This window comes from Emydura macquarii, unplaced genomic scaffold (genome assembly GCF_026122565.2).
Source record: "Emydura macquarii macquarii isolate MOO-44397 ecotype Brisbane River unplaced genomic scaffold, CSIRO-AGI_Emac_v2 contig_2768, whole genome shotgun sequence".
NCBI lineage: Eukaryota > Metazoa > Chordata > Testudines > Chelidae > Emydura > Emydura macquarii.
In genome coordinates this window covers 51,727,733-51,745,682 of record NW_027132905.1, presented here as the reverse complement: position 1 = coordinate 51,745,682, position 17,950 = coordinate 51,727,733, and the positions used below count along the sequence as shown (strand labels likewise).

General features: G+C 49.9%; 1 protein-coding gene across 1 annotated transcript; it reads left to right on the top strand.

The window, feature by feature from the left end:
• Positions 1-380: 380 nt before the first annotated feature.
• On the top strand, positions 381-17,272 carry LACTBL1 (lactamase beta like 1). The gene is made up of 7 exons (XM_067566932.1): positions 381-401; positions 3,776-3,920; positions 5,575-5,684; positions 6,529-6,686; positions 8,641-8,888; positions 11,067-11,172; positions 14,450-17,272. Exons 1-7 carry the CDS (start codon positions 381-383, stop codon positions 15,426-15,428), a joined length of 1,767 nt encoding a protein of 588 aa, XP_067423033.1. The 3' UTR covers positions 15,429-17,272.
• Positions 17,273-17,950: the final 678 nt, after the last annotated feature.

Here is a 17,950-nt window from a genome sequence, read left to right as displayed (position 1 = left end):
GGGAAAGGGGACTGGGCAATTTGCAAAGGACTCCGTATTGCTAGCTAGTTCCCTCAGGGGGTGGGAAGCAGAGGGCGTGAAGCTGGCACCTGTTGTCATGCTTTCTGAGCTCTGGCCATGAGGTCCAGCTTTTCCGGAGCTATCCCCTTTTTCCCTGCGTCATACCTGGTGCTGGGCTCTCCTGTCTCAGTCTAACAGGCAACCTGCCCTCACTTGCCATACTCCAGCATCTGGGGTCTCTCCTCCCCTTGCTCAGACTCGCCCTGTGGTCCCTCTTGTCTCCCTGTTCTAACCCTTTGCTCCTCGCTCCATAGGGGTGCCCAACCCTGGACTTGCGCAGCCCCTCCGTGCTGGTGATGAGAAGCGATTCCTAATCTGCCATGGAAGGGCTACAGATTCGGGTAAGGCTGAACCTTCCCACCAGCCGCAGCCCCTTCACTGCTCCCAGTCCCTTTGCTGCTGATTGCCAGCATCCGATCCCAGGCCAACGGCGCGGAAAGAGTTTGACGTCGTTGTATTCAGATCGAGTGTGTAGCTCGCCAGCAAAGGGTTGGGCCTATTCCCCTTTCGCTTACAACAGTGCAACTCCATTGATTCTAGTGGACGTAAGAGCAGTATCTGCCCCATTGGTCCCCTGGCTCTGCCCATCTGGGCTCGCTTTTCCTGTATTTTTAATAAATATTTAGCCTGGCGATTTCCCCAGCCTGCCAGCTGCCCGGCTGCAAATGCACTGGGGCTGCGTGAGTGAGCTGCATGCCAGAGAGATGGAGGTGCTGTCCGTCACAAGGGTTAATCGCCGCCCCGCGCAGATGCCAGGAGGAGATGAAGGCGCTATAAATAGTTTGCAAAGCCCAGCTGGTTTCAGCCCCAATTCACACACGTGGCAGAGAGGCATTAGACAGAATTAATATTCAATATCACAGGCACTTTCAACCCTGAGAGAGAGAGTGAGGAGCAAATGCCACTCTGGCCCTGGAGCTTTAATCTCCCTGCCTAGGGGAGGTGAGCGACACTTTCTGAAGCTCTGATTGGGTTAAATGGACAGAAAAACACAGACAAAGGAACAAGCAGCTAAGGAGCAAAGCTCGCTCTGGACGGGAGGTTGCAGATTAGAGCATGGAGCGGCAGGCTGGCTGGCAGATCTCTGCTCTGCTGCTGCCACATTTAAGACCAGCTGGCCTGTGTGTCTGAGACATCATCTGATGGTACGGACAGGAGCTCCGAATCCTGTTGGACCCTAACAACTTGTGATAAGGTCTGTCACCAGCTGAGTGACGCAGAAGTGTGAGTGTTAATCCACTAGGAGGGACACAGGGAAATATTGCACTGCATGGTGGAAGAAAGGGGCTTAATAGAGGGCAACTTACCTGAACCTCTCCCCAAACTTTTGGGGCTCAGAGAAAGTGTGTGTGTGGGGGGAGGAAATGGGGTCTGATTCTCCTCCCAGGCTGTAAATGACACGTCAGTGGGGTTATTCCAGACTTGTGTAAGGGGGAGGAAAAGAACCATGCTCGTTTCAGATTGCACAGTGAGACTGAAAGTGTATTGGGCACCACAGGTCTCCTCTCCCACTTGGGACAGGAATTGTATGGAATCTCTCGCAGCTGTATCGGACGAGGACAGGCTGCCAGGCAGCTAGGCCATGTCTACACATGCAGCGGTGCAGCTGAACCGGTACAGCTGCAGCGCCTCAGGTGAAGACACTCCATGCCGTCGGGAGAGAGCTCTCCTCTTAGCATAAAAAAAGCCACCCCTGCAAGTGACATAAATTACACTGACAAGGGGTAGTGTAGACGTAGCCTAAGAGAGGGGCCGAAGGGTGTATTCCCCACAGCCTGGGATGGGGGTTATTTGTGGGTAAGGGTAATTGATTTCCTGTAAATCCCATGGAGAAGGAAGAGCTCCATGCAGGCAGAGGCAGATTTTCAAGTGAACCGCAGTGGATGACGAGAGGTGTCCCATTCCTGTTACTCTGTAAGGGCCGTTTGTCTCTGGGTTTGGAGAGCAGGACATAGGGGCTGCTGCTGGTGTGTGAAGAGATGGGACCGGGGGTGCAGGGTGCCTGCCTGCCAGGGGAGGTGAAAGAAGGTGGAGTCAGTCCAGGAGGTGAGAAGGGTGCAGGGCGCCCCTGCCTTTCGGATCAATGTCTAGTGTGCCGGGAAAGTCTGAAGTGCATGAAGTGAGCAGATGGGGTTACCTCCTCCCGCGAAGGTTAAACCAAGAAAATCCTTGGATTTCACTCTGACGTCAGGGTCCTGGGAGTCACCGAGGCATCGAGGGAAGGGGAGGGAGAAGCCAGGAGGAGACAGGCTGGGCAGGAGTGCAATCAGCAGAAAGGCAGCTTCACCATGTGGGAGCTAAAAACAAAAAGTAAGGGTCCTGGTCCGCACTGCCAGCTCCTACAGCAGGAACATGGCATCTCCTCGCAGCTCTAGGGAGCAGCTCTCCAGCATAGACTAACAGACAGGTAAGAGCGAGCTTTGTCATTCAGGGTTGCAGGGGGTGGTGGCAGTAGGACACTAGCAGTAGACCTGGCTGATCAATTCCTTCCCCCCAAATGAGCCCTTTGCGCTTGTCAGCGAGGGCATAGTATGTTTCTGTGAGTTCAGGGCTTAGCTGTCGCCCTGAGCTGAGCAATGAGTCCCTCGCTTCTTTCCTCTTTCTTCCGTATCTATCCATCATCCTCCATCACCCTCTTCCTGGCACGTTCAGAACAGGGCATCTGGCCTGGATGCTGCCCTTCCTTCCTCTGTGTATGTCTTTCTCTCACCTCCATCAGACAGACGACCTGACCTCACCCTTCCTGGCGCATGCTGGTTTTCCCCCCTTCCTGTGGGAAACTGGATCTGGGACAGATCCGGGATGGGGTACTTTTCTGGTGCATGCCGCATTCCTTAGTGTTGATGGGGGTTTCCCTGGCAGGTGACAGCTGTCTTTGCCCAGGCAGCTGGAGTATGGAGAATGGAAATGCTCTGGCTGCCTGCTCTTTGGTCCATCCGGCATGCACCAGGAAGGATGATCTGTCGGATGGAGGCAGCGAGAAGGGTCAGAGGCTGTTTTTGCCCAGAGTACCATGCAGCTTCCAAACCTGCTGTGGAAATGTTTGAAATAGACAAAACAGTTTAACAAAATATTTGCAACAGACATCAACATGCCCTGTGAGCTTGGGGGGGCAGGGGCAGGGCTGAGTGCTAAAGGAGCCTGGGTTCCCATCAAGATACTCAGTCACACGGGCCAGAGAGTGAGAAAAGCACCTGCAAGTCGGACCATGGCTTTCTTAGTTCCCTTCTCACATGAGAGAGAGCTCACCTACCAAAAGGTTTGGGAGAAATCCTGAATCAGCCATCCTAGATTTCAGTCCTGGTGGGGGGGCGTAGCAGGCTCCAGTCCCAGGGCAGTGGCCCAATCGCACCTGATTAGAAGGAAGCCAGAGTGCAGACAATTTAATACGATTTATTTGGTGTACATCTTGCATGCAAACAACATCACACACAACATGACTCGGGCTAAAGGTGTGGTGGGCATGCTGGGAATGAGCTGTGGTTCTTCTGTACCTGAGAGGGCGTGATTCAGTAGCATGAGCTTTGTCTACTGAAAGCCCAACCAATTTTCCAGTAACTTCCAGCACCAGCCGCATCAGTGGTGGCATAGATTAGTCAGAATTCGGTGGCACTTCAGCTGGACACGTTATCAGCTGTCTAATGCTAGCAGGCAGTTCTTCTCTCTCGCTCCCCTATAAACAGTCCCACTGACACCCCGCGTCTCGTCTCTGCAGCAGGCCTCCAGTGGGCGGCGGCTCCTCAGGCTCTCGATGATGGAAGTGAAGTGGATCCATGCGGTGCTCATCTTCTTTTTCCTGCTCTCCGTGGCCATGACTGGCTGCTTCCTGTGGCAGTATAGCCTCCCCAAGGTGGAGCCCAGTGAGTACCCAGCAATCGGCTGCACGCGGGGGGTCTCAGACCCCACAGGCCCAGTGCCGTTGAAGGCAAGAGGTTGTCGTCTGAATGACCTGTGCAGGATTGGACCCTGCCCGGAAAGGAGCAGGTACAGCCCTTTGCCCCCAGGGCCTGTATTTCATTACACGTAGCCTAATTACTTGACCAGTGAGTTCAGTGAGAGAGAAGGGTCTCAGAGGGTGCTAATGAGATTCCAAATGAAAAATAAAAGAAACCTCCCAGGGTTGATAAGAAAGGGTTGCCTCAGGAAGTCAGGGGCTACACTCAGAAGCAAATTCAGGGGTGGTGAGTCGGGGGGGGGGGCCATAAGACCCCCTAGGCTTAGCTCAATTCTCTTATACCTCCTAAAACCAAACAGGAGTAATTGGCACCAAGGAGTGAGTCAGGGGTATGTTAAAGCGGTGGGTGGCTACTTTAATGTACACTTTCTTACCCCCTCCCGTTCTCTCCTGGCCCCTTGCCGTGTGGGTCATGCCAGCTTAGATCCCATAGACTCCCTTAGACTTCCTCAGCCTCTGGTACTGCAGGCTCCTGGGGAGCAGGGATGTAATTCATGCACTAGGAAGTGGATGTAAGGCTAAGGGAGCCGAACGGGTTGCAGAGAGTCACTTGGAAGAGGTCAGAAGAAGGTATTACACCCACATCGTCTGCTGCTCAACTCGTTTGGACTCACCGCTGAGTCCGGAGCTCCCTTTCTTCTTTTGGGGTTGCACTGGTCAGAATCTGCCTGGGGCAGCATGGCCACCATGGCCACCGTGGTCTCAGCCCGAAGGTTCTGCTGTGACATTTCTCCTCCCCTGCACAGCACCGCAGCACGGCACAGGCCCACCCCCATGGGGTACAAGGGGGAACGCACAGGCACTTTCTCTATAACGTGCAGGGCTGGGGCGCTGTACTTCGAAAGCTCCTTGGAGTCAGATGGGCAAATATTGGCCCTGGGCAGGAGAGTTCCCATTTTCGTTGTCAAATGAGAGTTCTTCACCTGCACCAAACATTGAAGATGAAGAAGAAAGTTCCTGGGCCCCTGATTTGTCCCTGGCCTGGCAGATGCTGGGCTGTTTTCCGTGTGGCCCCACCTGTCCCGTGTGTCGTGTTGGAGCTGGGTTGTTTCCATGGATAGCCAGTCACTCTCAGGCAGCATTCACAATATTTACAGAAATAAGCTTCTCCTATTTGCTGCTTTGGCCCCTGGCCATGGAGTCACGATGCCCCATCGATGCTCCGGATGGAGCCTTTGGGACACAACCCGGGCCCACTGGACGCAACAGCAAAACACGTTCTAACTTCAATAGCACTAGGATTGAGCCCTGTGTCCACTCTGTTCTCTCAGCTAGCCCGCTGTCTCCAGCCCACTCGGCCACGGATTCCCCTCATGTCCTCAATGCCTGGCTAGGGTAGCCTTGAAAGGTGCGAGGGCACCAGCAGCATTTCATGTGCTGAAATTCTGCGTCAGTAGTAAGCCTGTCAACCTCCTCCGTCGCTTGACACAAGGCCTCTTCCCAGCCACGGGCGGCAGGATCTGTAAGGCCTGTGGCCTCGCCCCCGCCGCTTCATTCTGTGTGAGCCTCTATTTAAAACATGTCAGCAAACCCAGCCTCCTCTCCGGAACTGTTTCCAGGCCTGTCTGCGATGGAGGTGAGATCAGAAGCTATGCAGATGTGCCCCCGCTACCCAGAACCGGTGCCACTGGACCACCCAATCCCAATCCTGAAGGATGCACTGGAGAAGGTCTGTGGGGATGGCATGGACGGGGGGTGTCTATGTCTTAACCTGTAGGTGTAGGGAAGAGAGGCTGGGAAGAGATCTGATTCTTCAGTTTCCTGGGCTGGTCAGAATCACAGCGTCCTATTAGGACAGGCGACTGCCTCAAATGCATCAAGGAGCAGTTGAATTCTGAGCCCTCCCATACTCTGGGTTATCCTCTGGGTAACACAGTCACAATCCTATCCCGTTTGAGAAGCACAACTCTGCACTTCCCTTCCTGACTCCTTCACAGGAAAATGGGAGTGTCTTTCTCTTCGGTGAGAAGCAGTGTACCCAGGGGTACTGAACTCATTCCAATTGGTCAGAAGATCTCTGACATGTTCTTTATTTATCCTGGTCTGCATTCCTTCCCCTTTGTCTATGGAAACTTTGCTAGTTGTCCAGTCACATGTTATTTTTATGAGAAGACTGCACAGCTGGGTTAGTGTATCGCCTATGAAGTGCTCTGAGATGTACTGGTGAAAAGTGCTATATAATAACTAGGTATTATTCTGGGTAATTTTTATGTTTGTTTAAAATAACATGAGGTTTGCAGATACTCAGATGACGGGAACCAAATAATAATCAGTAAGTGAGGGTACAGAGCAGAGATGCAGAACAGTGAAAAACATTAAAGAAATTATTCAAAAGCTAAGAGTTTGTGAAAAATTCTTTTAGTTTGACTGGTCTTAGTGCAAAGCCATTTGCTTACCAGTAAATACATGTAATCACACCTGCTGAGTGTGAGTGCATTATTGTATTGATTCACTCCTTTGTTCTAGTCTGTGCTTGTCTGCGACCTCCTCACCACTTTCTGATCTCCTCCCAGGTGGACATGCTTCTGCGCCATCAAATCTATAGCCCGGGCCTCCCTGCCATGTCTGCCATTGTTATCTACAATGACACGGTGCTCTGGACAGGCAACTTTGGGAAGAGGAATGGCTCTGACCCCTTCTCAGTGATTCCCAATGAGTACACCATTTACAGGTGGGTTCGCAGTTTATACAGCAGGAGCCCCAACAGACAGGGAGCGGGAGGGATGCATACACTTCACATCAATTCCGTTACATAAATGCAGTTTGAAATCTTAAAAATCCCCTACGTTTTCCAAATGTGGGGCAACAAGAAGGAAACAGCCATCCTAGATCCTCCTTATACCTTGCACCGGGCGCTATTACCATGAAAGGGACCGTTGTTGCAGAGTCATTTGCAGGGTTGTTGTAGCCATGTTGCTCCCAGGACATGAGCGAGACAAGGTAGGTGAGGTAATATCTGTTATTGGACCAGCTACTGTTGGTGCAAGGGGCAAGCTTTCGAGATTCCCAGAGCTCCCCTCAGGTCTGGGAGCAGTAATCAGTGTCTGGGCTCCGTACAGGGTGAGACAGATTGTTATGCATAAAGGTTTCCCACATTCTGTAAGGAGATCACTTAACACCAAGTGGGCAATGACGGGTTAGCAGGCAGAAGGGTGTGCTGCAAATTGTTGTAATGAGCCATAAAACCGGTGTCTCTGTTAAGTCCCTGTTTTTAGTGTCCAGCAGAAGTCTGTTCCATATTGTTGCAGTGAGTCTCTGTTGGGAAGTATTGCATTGGCTTAGTAGGAGATCCCTTTAAATGGCAAACACCACATTTTGGGGAGGGCGGCAATGGAGTTGGAATGCTTGCATAGGCAGAAGTGACGTATGCTTCCTTCAGAATTTTGTACAATGAGCATGGACATAACTGTATATAGTTCATGCACAGGTATGGACAGGATTCCTTAACCAGCGCTACTTTAGTGAGAACCTGCCCGGTATCCAAAGAGGCAGGAAACAAAGAGCAGAAATAGTTAATCTTTTCCCATGATAAAAATAACCATGAGATTCAGGAAGGTTCCCTTCTAGGACCAGTCATGTTTCACGTGTGTATTAATGATCTGGGAAAAAAGTGAGCAACGAAGTGGCAAAATTCCTGATTATTCAGGTTAAACTAGTCTAAAGAAGACTGTGAGGAACTTCAGAGGGAACTAACCAAGAATCAAACTAGGTATATAGGCAATATGACAGATAAAATTCAATGTTGTACATTGAGGAAAACAGACTACTACTGCTACCAGTTACTCTGTTAGTTCAAGTGACAGAGGTCTGTGTGGTGGATCTAAAGCTTCCAACCCTTCTGATGATCCAACCTATTGTCACTATGATTCCACATGATAGACATTCTGGTTTTTTTCAGTTTGTTTTCTGATATCCTAGGAAATTGCATTAAGATTGCAAAGTCAAGCACACAAAAGTTAAGAAATACCACAATTAAATTTCCCTGCACAACTGTAATTTGGCCTCCTTGTGCATATACATTATGATACAGACTTTAATTACGTGATTACAAACTATTTTTTTCCAGAGGACCCCTGTCTATACATTGATACGAAGTTAAGGCTGCAAAATTAAGTATCCAAAAATCAGATCAGAATGTGGAACACACAATCTTAATCTCTTCCCATTTACAGACACATTATGTTACCGTTTTAATGAAATGAACACCAGCTATCTTAAATATATATGAGTATCTTATGGACGCTAGAATATACTGTATTCTGCTGCATTATTTGCAAACTAGCATGTGATCCCAGAAGTGTAGGTTGTATCGTAATGCATATGGGCAACCGGGACAGAGTTATAGATGTTCAAGCTGACCTTTCATCTTTCCTGACTTTTGGTCCCTGGCGATTACATTAATGTAGGTTTTATATTTAATAAAGTGACAGATAACCAGCCACTTGAGCAATCCGATGTGCTGAGCGTCCCTTAAATGCTGATCCCTGTCTGGACTTGTTTAGCATCGCTCACTTGTTCAGAGAGGGCTTGGCATGCCCGGACAGCCTGTAAGGCTTGACCTGTGGACCAGCAGTGCTGGACCAGCAGCAGGTGGTGAAGACATGTAACTGTTTGTCCCATGACAGGATTGCCAGCATCTCCAAGATCTTCCCCACCATCATGCTTTACAAACTGTGGGAGGAAGGGAAAGTGACCTCTCTGGATGACCCTTTGGAACGCTATGCCCAGAGCTTCGTTATTAAAAATCCTCTGGGGCGACTCAAGGAATCTGAACAAAGATACACAGCGGATGGGCTGATCTTTCTGGAGAAGGGGTCGCTGCCCCTCAAGCCATCACCTGTTACACTGCGCAGGATGGCAAGCCAGCTCTCAGGTGAGCAAACCAGCTCTTCCATCTTCACCAAACTCTCCAGACTGACCCCCAGGCATCAATGTATCAGTTAAAACAACAAAACTCCCTGTCCCCAGAGAGAACAGATCAGGTAATGGCAATGCAAAACCTCTGTCTGTGTGTCTGTCAGGCACTGCAAACAGCCGCTTCCCATTGTGAACCAGCAGCTCCAACCAGAGAGCCCACAGGGAGCCTCTCTCCAGCCCAGCCACTAAGAGGTGCACTGAGCTGGTCTGTTGTCTGGGATATACCCCCAGTGACTGAGCTGGTAGAAGCCATGATGAGTAGATCTTCCCCTGGCTGAGCCAGTCGGAGCTGCTGGATTCCTGGCTGTTTCCTGCCGGAATAACTTTTCTTTCAGTGCAGGAGCCTGAATTGAAATCAGGGATGAAATGTGGGGCAGCTTCTTCTCACCACAGGTTCCCCCCCGGCTCAGAGTGCTTTCACAGTCTCTGAGAGGTGGCGTTAGGAGGCAGAGAATTGCTAAGCGTTCTTTGTTTTGAAGGGAGACATTCTCTGTAGCTAGCACTGCCGCCTCCTGATCTGGGATTCCTGAACTATTAATAGCCTGGTGCTTGCTGGCAGGGGATGTTCACTCTTAATCTGCTGTTTCTCTTATAAATGAGTAACTTCAATATTAAAGTAGCCATAGATAGCAGGGCCTGATGTAATCAGAAAATCCCTCAAAGTACGACTGTTAATGCCTGCTGTTAGCTGCATCCAGTGCCCTGCTTTGACACTCCTGTAGAGGCGTGCAGAGTCTATTATTAACCTAGACTTAGCTGGCATTCCTGCTTTGAGATCTTTTGGGAGCAGGTAGACTTGGCATCAGCAAGCAGAGGTTGTGCCTTTGCTTCCATTGCTTTCCCTGTGAAATGGGGATCATGGTGCTCAGCCACCATTGTAAGGTGCTTTAAAACCGAGGGATGAAAAACACCTTCCAGAGTAAACGCACCACATCTCATGCACGTTTTTGTCATCAGCAAGCTGTGGTTAGCTGCATAGGCCATTGCAGTCTGGTGGTTAGGGAAGGGAGATTTTAAAAGTGACCCCAGTAGCAAATGCGATGTTACAAATACACCGTTAAAGTCACGCAGTCAGGAAATGCAGAGGTTAAGATTTTAGTAGCAATGTTAATTTGCTGCAGCGTCACACATGACGTGTGTCCGAGGGGATGCTTTTTACACCATAAACAGTCATACACAATGCAGTCTTGCTATCTGGCACTTCTCTGATCGGTGTGCTGCAAAACCCACTCACCAGGTTTCCTTCACAGCTCCAAGCTGGGCTCGTGCTGGTGTGAAGTCCAAGGTTGCTAAGGCCCAGTCTCCACTAGAGAGTTTTCAGTCCTGGCGTACACGCTGCAATGACCCTTTTGTCAACAAAGCTGCCCTGTGCTGTTGACAAAATAAAACCACCCAGGCGAGAGGCCTAGAGCCTTTTTCGGCAAAGTTCCGCCCCGCCCCTTTCAAAGCCCCAGGAAGTTTTCAAGTTAACTCATGGTGGAGCTCACTCCACAGCACAGCAAACACAGTTCTGGCCTGCCTGCCCGAAGCTGTAGTTTCTCAACCTGTGGTACGCATACCCCTGGGGGTACCTGAGACACAGGCAGGGGGTACCTGGGGAAAAACAATGAAGGGGAGGCAGGCGGCAGCTGCCGACTTCTGGGGGAGACAGGCAGCGGCCCCCCACTTCCCACCAAGTCCCAGTTCTCAGCTGGGCGGCAGGTGGCAGTGGCCGGCTTTTGGGGAAGGCACACGGCAACCACCCGCTTCCCATCCGGTCTCAGCTGGGAAGTGAGCAGCAGCCGCCTACTCTTGGGGGAGGTGAGTGGCAGCCCCCCGCTTCCCGCCAGGTCCCAGATCCCAGGTGGGAGCCCGTCGGCAGCCTCCTTCATCTCGTGAGGATCCTCCTGCACATCGCAGGCCACAGAATCATGGTGGTCCCTTTTTGACCTTAAAGTCTATGAGTCTCTGAGTAGTTGCACATTTGCTGTGTCTCTGGTAGATAGTGTAATTAATCATTGCTGTTTTCCTTTGTCTTTGGTGTCCCATTTTGGATCATTATTGACCAGACTCAGTGAATGAATCTTCATGTTATCCTAACATAAGTCAGTATCTGCCTCTTGCTCTTTTATGTCCTGTTGTTCCCATTGCACAGGGCTGCCCAGGAGGCTGAGGTCCACCAGCCTGCTGTGGCGAGGAAGCACACAAGATGCCCTTGGTCTCCTGAAGGATGACGTTCTGGTCGCTGACCCAGGAACCAGGTCAGGTCTATGCATCACTTACACGTCTCTTGGCTAATATCTGGCAACTGTAGCAATGCGTAATTGCTAAGTAGTCACAACCAGAGCTGCAAATGGTGCCGGAAGCCCCTTCCTGTTACAGTACAGTAATTCACACGCCCTTCTAACACGAGTCGTTCACTCAGGTGCCATTAGATACAGAGAGAGAAGGCAAAGTGGAACAGTTTGGAAGCCGGCATTAGCAGCAGCACAGCCAGCAGAGATGGAAGGCCATTCTGCCATATTAACCCCAGGTCCCAAGACTGATCTGTATCTGGTAGAAAAAGACAGGAGAGAATTTACGTCTGCAATGGAGGAGGCACCGGCTGACGTCTTGGTGATCCAATCCAGAAACAAATCCAGTTGTCAGATAAAGAAATGACATGAAAAATCAACATATTGTCAATAATATCTACAAATGTCTATAAAAAACCCTGTTACAAGACCATTACCGGGGTTTGCAAAGTCAAGCACTCAACAGTTAGGAAATGTCAACATTTAAATTGTCTGATAATAGAAGCTTGATCCCTCTAGGGGACAAAGGCAGAACAGGCTCCAATGGTTGGAAGCTGACAGTAGACATACTCAAACTCAAACTTCGCATATTTTTTAGTGAGGATAATTAATCATTGGAACCACTTGCCTAGGGAGCTGGTGGATTCTCTATGACATGGAGTCTTTACATACAGATTGGATATCGGTTTCTAAATGTTCTGCTCTAGCTCCCCCTGAAGTGATGGGATAGGCTCAGGAAACTCAAATTCTGGCCTGTGCTATACAGGAGGTCAGACTACATGAGCTTAATGGGCTCGTTATGGCCTCCCGATCTATTAACCTGTCTCTGTTGCACCCACCACTGAGGTACATGCCTGCCTCCGGGATCACTTGCTGGTCTCTGAGCACCTTGGTACGTCAGGCATCAAAATGATTTTGATTCTTTCCCCTTGTTCAGACACGCCCATAACGTTCTGAAAAGTTCATCTTTGCACAGGCACGTGTCCAGTCTTTGCATCCAGGCAACGGTGAACATTTTTCTGGGAACTTTGAAGAGATTATTTTCAGCCACTTTGGAGACATAAGTGTGGGGAGGAAATGAACGTTTTTCCTGCTGTATAAAATGATGGTTGTGCGTTTTTTCAAGGGAGCTGAGCTCGGTGTGTCTGGAGTGCTCATTGCGAAGTGTGGCCATGCCCAAGTGTGGAAATACAACCTGATTATAAGTAACAACATTATGAACGGTTGCAAACACTTCTAGACAGACAGACAGACATTCTGAAGTGCGAATTTCTCTGTTTTATGTCAATAGACACCATTCAAGCTTAAGGATGTGAAGCAGCTTCTAGAGTTACAGGACTCAGGCACTTGTGCTTCCTTAAGGACTTACCATAGCTGTGATGCTGCCCTGAAGACTTAAAGCCATTTAAGTGCTTTTGCCACCTTAAGGTGGTTTAAATGCTTGTGCCACATTAAGTCTCCAAAGCAGCTTAGCTGGGACTCTTATGGCCTGCTCCTGAGAGGCATGGTGCGCCTCTGCGTCGACAGGCCTTCAGCCCTATCCTCCCTTAAAAAATAACCTGAAGAGAAATGAAATGCAGCAAACGTAGTGCACTGTCTGCTGAACAACTAGAGCAACAAGGTAGGAAATGCAGAATTACCTGTTCTTGCAGTGATGTCTTTTGGCAGGTACCGTGTGAGTGTAGTATTTCCAGTCTCTATTGCAAAATGAGGACTGTAATACCTACAGGTCATGCATCAAGATTTGACATTTTTCTTAAAAGACGCACTCTAGAGATTTTTGGGGGGAAGATCTATGCCTTGTGTTATCCAGGAGGTTAGATATCCCGTCTGGTCTTGGACTCTATGACTATTTGAATCAGTGTGGCTAAGCTAATGCTGCTGTAGGAATCCTCCCTTCTACGTTTCCTGACTTACCAGCAATTCAGAATGGCAAAACCGCTGCTCCTCTTTCTGTCTGCACTGCCCCTCTCCTTTATTCCTTTGAAAGTTTAAGGTGGTTTCAGGTCACAAAAGAGCAGGTTTGAGAAATTTCTTAGCTCCCATTGGCACATGCTCAGGCCACATCACAATCTTTGATCAGGAAAGGATCTGCCTGTGGCTTTTATAGAATGCCTGATGCTGTGGAATCTGTGGAGGTCAGGCTTGTTGCTCTCCCGCTGTCTGGAGTGGCTTTGGACCCTGAGTGCCTACCTCGGGTCAGACTGTCAAAACCAGGGCAGACACCCCAGACTGGTGCGATGTTCTGTGATTAGATTTCACCAACTTGGTACCAAACGTGGACTCCCAAAGCACTGCAATGGTGTCACACACACTCCAGTCTGTCTTGCCAGGCAAGCTGGACTATGTGATAAATTGTCACTCACAAATACCACAAAACATTCAGGTTGCTTCAGACCAGTCACTCAGCCCAGGTCAATTTGAACCTTAAATCTTATATCAAAGACAACACATTTAGCCCGTTCTATAGCACAATAACTAAAGATTTATTAGCTAAAAAAGGGAATGAGAGTTATGGAGAGGTTAAAGCAGGTAAAAGCACATGTACAGGTGAGTCACAGTCTATAATTTCAGAAGGTAGCAGGGATGTAGTAGTCTGCCAATTTCCCAAAAGTCTTTTAGGGCTAGCCACCATTACTCTGGGAACCTCCATCTTCCTATTCAGTTAGAGTCCAAACAGTCCCGAGATGAAGAATTTTTTCTTGTGTCCATATTTCTAGCTTCTTCGCACAGAAACCGAGCTAACAGAAATAGTTCCCACACCGGTCCCTTCTTCATGGGGCAGGAGGCAGGGGGAACACAGTTAACAACATCTTCGAGCCTTGGTCTCACACAATGACTCATTTGTGCTTAATGAGTAGGATTTAACGTCGTCTTGTAAGAGACCATCCTTTGCATTACACCAGCCTTCTTTCTCATTTGCTGGATTACTTAGTTACAGGGCTATATACAAGACAAATGTTTGCCATTCCATTATAACACGAGGCATGGCTGAGTGAGAACAGTACATGCTGAGTCCTACACACATTTTAAAAAACGCTAAACACATTCCTATCAACTTAGCATCATCAAAATAAATATCAGACATTAACACACAGGTAAGCAAGGCTGGCTTCCAGCTATGCATTTGTGAGAGATCAGTGAAGCCTGGGGCCTTGGCACACACGGGCACCCGGCCTGCTAGCGTCGCCATTGCAGCCCTGTTCTGCGGATGGCACTGACATGCATTTCTCTCTCATTTCAGGTGCCATTACAGTAATTTGGCCTTCTCTCTGATGGCCCATGTCTTGGCAGATCACACCGCTGAAGGGGAGTACCAGCGCTGGGTCTCAGAGAATATCCTGGACCGCCTGGGCATGGAGGACACTGGCTTTGATATCACACCACCGATCCGTTCCCAAATGGCAGTCGGCTTCTACGGCAGTGGGCAGCCTGCACCCCTCTATGACCTGGGCTGGTACAGGCCCTCTGGCCAGATGTACTCCACAGCCGCCGACCTTGCCAAGTTGGCAATGGTCTTCTTAGGCACCTACCACCGGCGCCTCTTGGAGCCTGACACTGTGAAGACGATGCTGACGCCTCTCTTTAAGTGCTCCAGGGAATACTTTGCCAACAAGACTGGCACACCCTGGGAGATCAATGAGCAGCTGGGCTATGATATTATCAGGAAGGATGGCGACCTCGATGGCTACTCAGCCACCTTCTCCCTTGTGCCCAAGCTCCGCTTAAGCTTCATAGTACTAATGGCAGGGCCTAGGCCCCAAGGCGGAGATATTGTGACTCAGACATACGAGTACCTTATCCCAGCGATGGAGACAGTGTTCCGGGAGGCAGAGAAGAGTCTACGCCCTCCCCCAAATCCCACCCCTTATATTGGCTTTTACACTTACTCCAACCTGACCTTCTACGAGATTAAAACTGGGGCCCTTGGGGTGCTGGTCATGCAACAATTTGGGCCCCATATTGAACAGCTGATCCCTGAAAACTACCGGACAATCAAGCTCCACCACCTGGAAGACCGAGTCTTCCAGGTGGTTTTTGACAAGGAGTTCCCGTGCGTTCTTCAGCTGGGTTCTGCCTCAGTGTCACTGGAGACTCAGGATGGGCAGCTCTTTAATTTCTACCCTTTTGACCGCAAGGGTTTGTCTCCCGGCTTTGATGCCCCAGGACTAAACACGTACAACGTGGTGCGCATACACCGCAAGCCCGTGTTCTACAGCTAACTGCCCTTCCTCCTCCGTGACCATGTGCGGAAGTTGGCTTCTGTTCTGTGTGTCTGTAGCTTCCCTGTCCCCAATGCTTTGGGAATGCAGCGTAAAAGGGAAAGATGCCAGAAAACTGATTGTGTCATCCAACGAAAACTTTATTTCTCTCTTTCTTCTGCAATGGTTTGTGTCCCCTTGACACATGCTGGCAGCTGGAGGAGCTCGTAAAAACGACATGATGGATATGTTGGAAGTATGGGATACAGACTCCACTGCACACTCCCCAGCACTTAAACCGTTCAGTGCCATCGCAAAGCGTGGCTGGCTTCAGTGGAATCTCCTGAGCTTTTCAGCCAGTCTGTTATCCAAGGGTTTCCCAGGCAGCTATCATCTTCAGCAGCCCAGCTACTAGGATGAAGCTGCCTTGCCCACTCGGGTTTGCCATAATCATCCTGTGCCTGAATGTGGCACTAATCCAACACCCTAGACCACTTTGCAACGTCTACGAGAGAATGGGGTCCAGCTCTTCCAGATGGCTCAGTGGGACACAGCCAGCAACCTGTGTCTGTGTGAGTGGTAGGGAGCCGGGTGGTTTCACTGTGGGCTGTATGGGTTTCTACCGCAGTGGTGGGTCCACAAAGGAAATCATCATGTTTAGATACAGAAAGTAAGAGGGCTAGATTGACAGGTGCTGAAGGCAAATGGCAGTCGAGACAGTGTTCAGAGCCGTATGAGTACCGAGATAAGCCAATGTACTCTGAGTGCATGTAGCTGTTGGAGTGTGCTCGTGCACTTGTGAAAGGTTGGTTTCAGGGCTGTGTGTCTATCTCAGTTAGAGCGACCAGATGGCCCAGTTTTATAGGGACAGTCCCGATATTCGGGGCTTTGTCACGTAAAGAAGCCTATTACCCCCGTCCCACCCCATCCTGATTTTTCACACTTGCTATCTGGTCACCCTTATCTCAGTGTCTAGGTAGATGTCTGCATGTAGGGGTTGTGAAGAGGAATGCGTGGATGGCTGTGGGCATTGGTGGGGTCTGTGGTTGTGTGTTTTGCCCTGTGTTGTGGCTCGGATGTGAGTGTAGATCCCTGTGTGTGCATCAGGAGCACAGCCTGAGCTGTGTTGGGAGTGAGGCTCCAATGGGTTCTGACCTTTCCCAGTTTGCCGTGCGTGGCAGAGAGACCCTTCATCGCTGTCTGGGGGAAGAATTCGCTAGAACACAGACTGAAGATACATGATAGGGCCTAGCCAGGAACTGGATCCATTTAAATTTGGGCCACTTTAAAGTATTTTTTAATGTCACTGATACATTTTCCTCTGTCCTTGTACCCACCTGGCTGCCTAGGCAGGGAGGACCAATGGCACCCAACAAGTAGCCATGTCCGGTCATTTGCTTTTCTCCCCCTCATAGCGGGAGCTGACAGTGATTGGAAAACGTCACATCAGCACAAGGGGAGCAGAGGCTGTGGGAACATGACCATCGCAGAGGAGAGATTCCACCAGGCAGAGACACTTGGCTGCTTCCACACCCACTTTGTGCTTAGGACGGTATCATTGCATACAGCCCTGCCTGGAGCCGGAATTCAAACCCTCCTCTTTCCATCCCTCCCACCTTCAAGTTCACTGGGAAAAGAGGATATGAGCAGAGCCTAGAAATCGGTGATTCAGCCCCCGTTCTCCTCTGTCTCCGCTCACCATTAAACGTAGGGTAGGAGGTAAAGACTGCCCCGCTGCTCCACCCATCCCTGGAGTAACAGCTGTTGCTGCAGTGCAGCCTTGGTCCCAGTGTTGGCCTCTGCAGGTGATCACTGCTCACTCATCGTGCATCCTCAGATATTTACACTGTGCAATAACAATCATATTAAACCCTGTTTGAATTCTCACTGCGTCTCTGAGTGGCGGTGCCTGGAACACATGGCTGCAGACAGTGTGACAGCTGGGCTGAGGTTGTGTGCGCTATACAACTGGCTGCAATGTTCCTCTGCAGCTTTCCGGCTTTCCAGCTCATGACAAGTCCTTTTAGGCTGACCTTAGACTAGTTGAGCTAGCTGGGTCTGTGGCAGGGCCCTCTCTCGTCCTCGTGTACACGGGCTTAATCCTCACTCCCCTTCCATTTCTTCCTGCAGTGGTGCTGGGGGAAGGGCACTGTGTACTTGGGCTGCTTAGGAGACAGGGCAGGATGCCTTTGGGGAAATGGGGCGGGGACCATGAAAGGATCTGGATTTATGGGACCCGATTGGCTCTCATTCACACTGGTGTAAATAGTGACTAGCTCCATTGAAGTCAGTGGAGTGACACCGGCAAAAAGAATTGGTGGAAGTGAGAGAGAGAGGAACCCTATCGTTTCTAGCTCAGGGAGTGAAATGTCCATGGGACTATGGCAGAATGCCCTGTGAGTACCCGTTCCGAAAGGAGCACGGACTAGATCCCTTATCATCACTTCCCCCAGACATGCTGTCTGCATCTCACTGATGTTAGCGCACTAGCGAAAGTTGAAATGCGAAATCCACCATCTACGGAAAATTACAGGTTCCCTAGT

Excerpts from the sequence above, each read along its gene's own strand:
- LACTBL1 (XM_067566932.1), top strand. The coding sequence starts at position 381 with ATGGAAGGGCTACAGATTCGG. Across the intron at positions 3,921-5,574 it reads CCTCCCCAAGGTGGAGCCCA|GCCTGTCTGCGATGGAGGTG; the intron begins GTGAGTACCCAG and ends AACTGTTTCCAG. Across the intron at positions 5,685-6,528 it reads TGAAGGATGCACTGGAGAAG|GTGGACATGCTTCTGCGCCA; the intron begins GTCTGTGGGGAT and ends ATCTCCTCCCAG.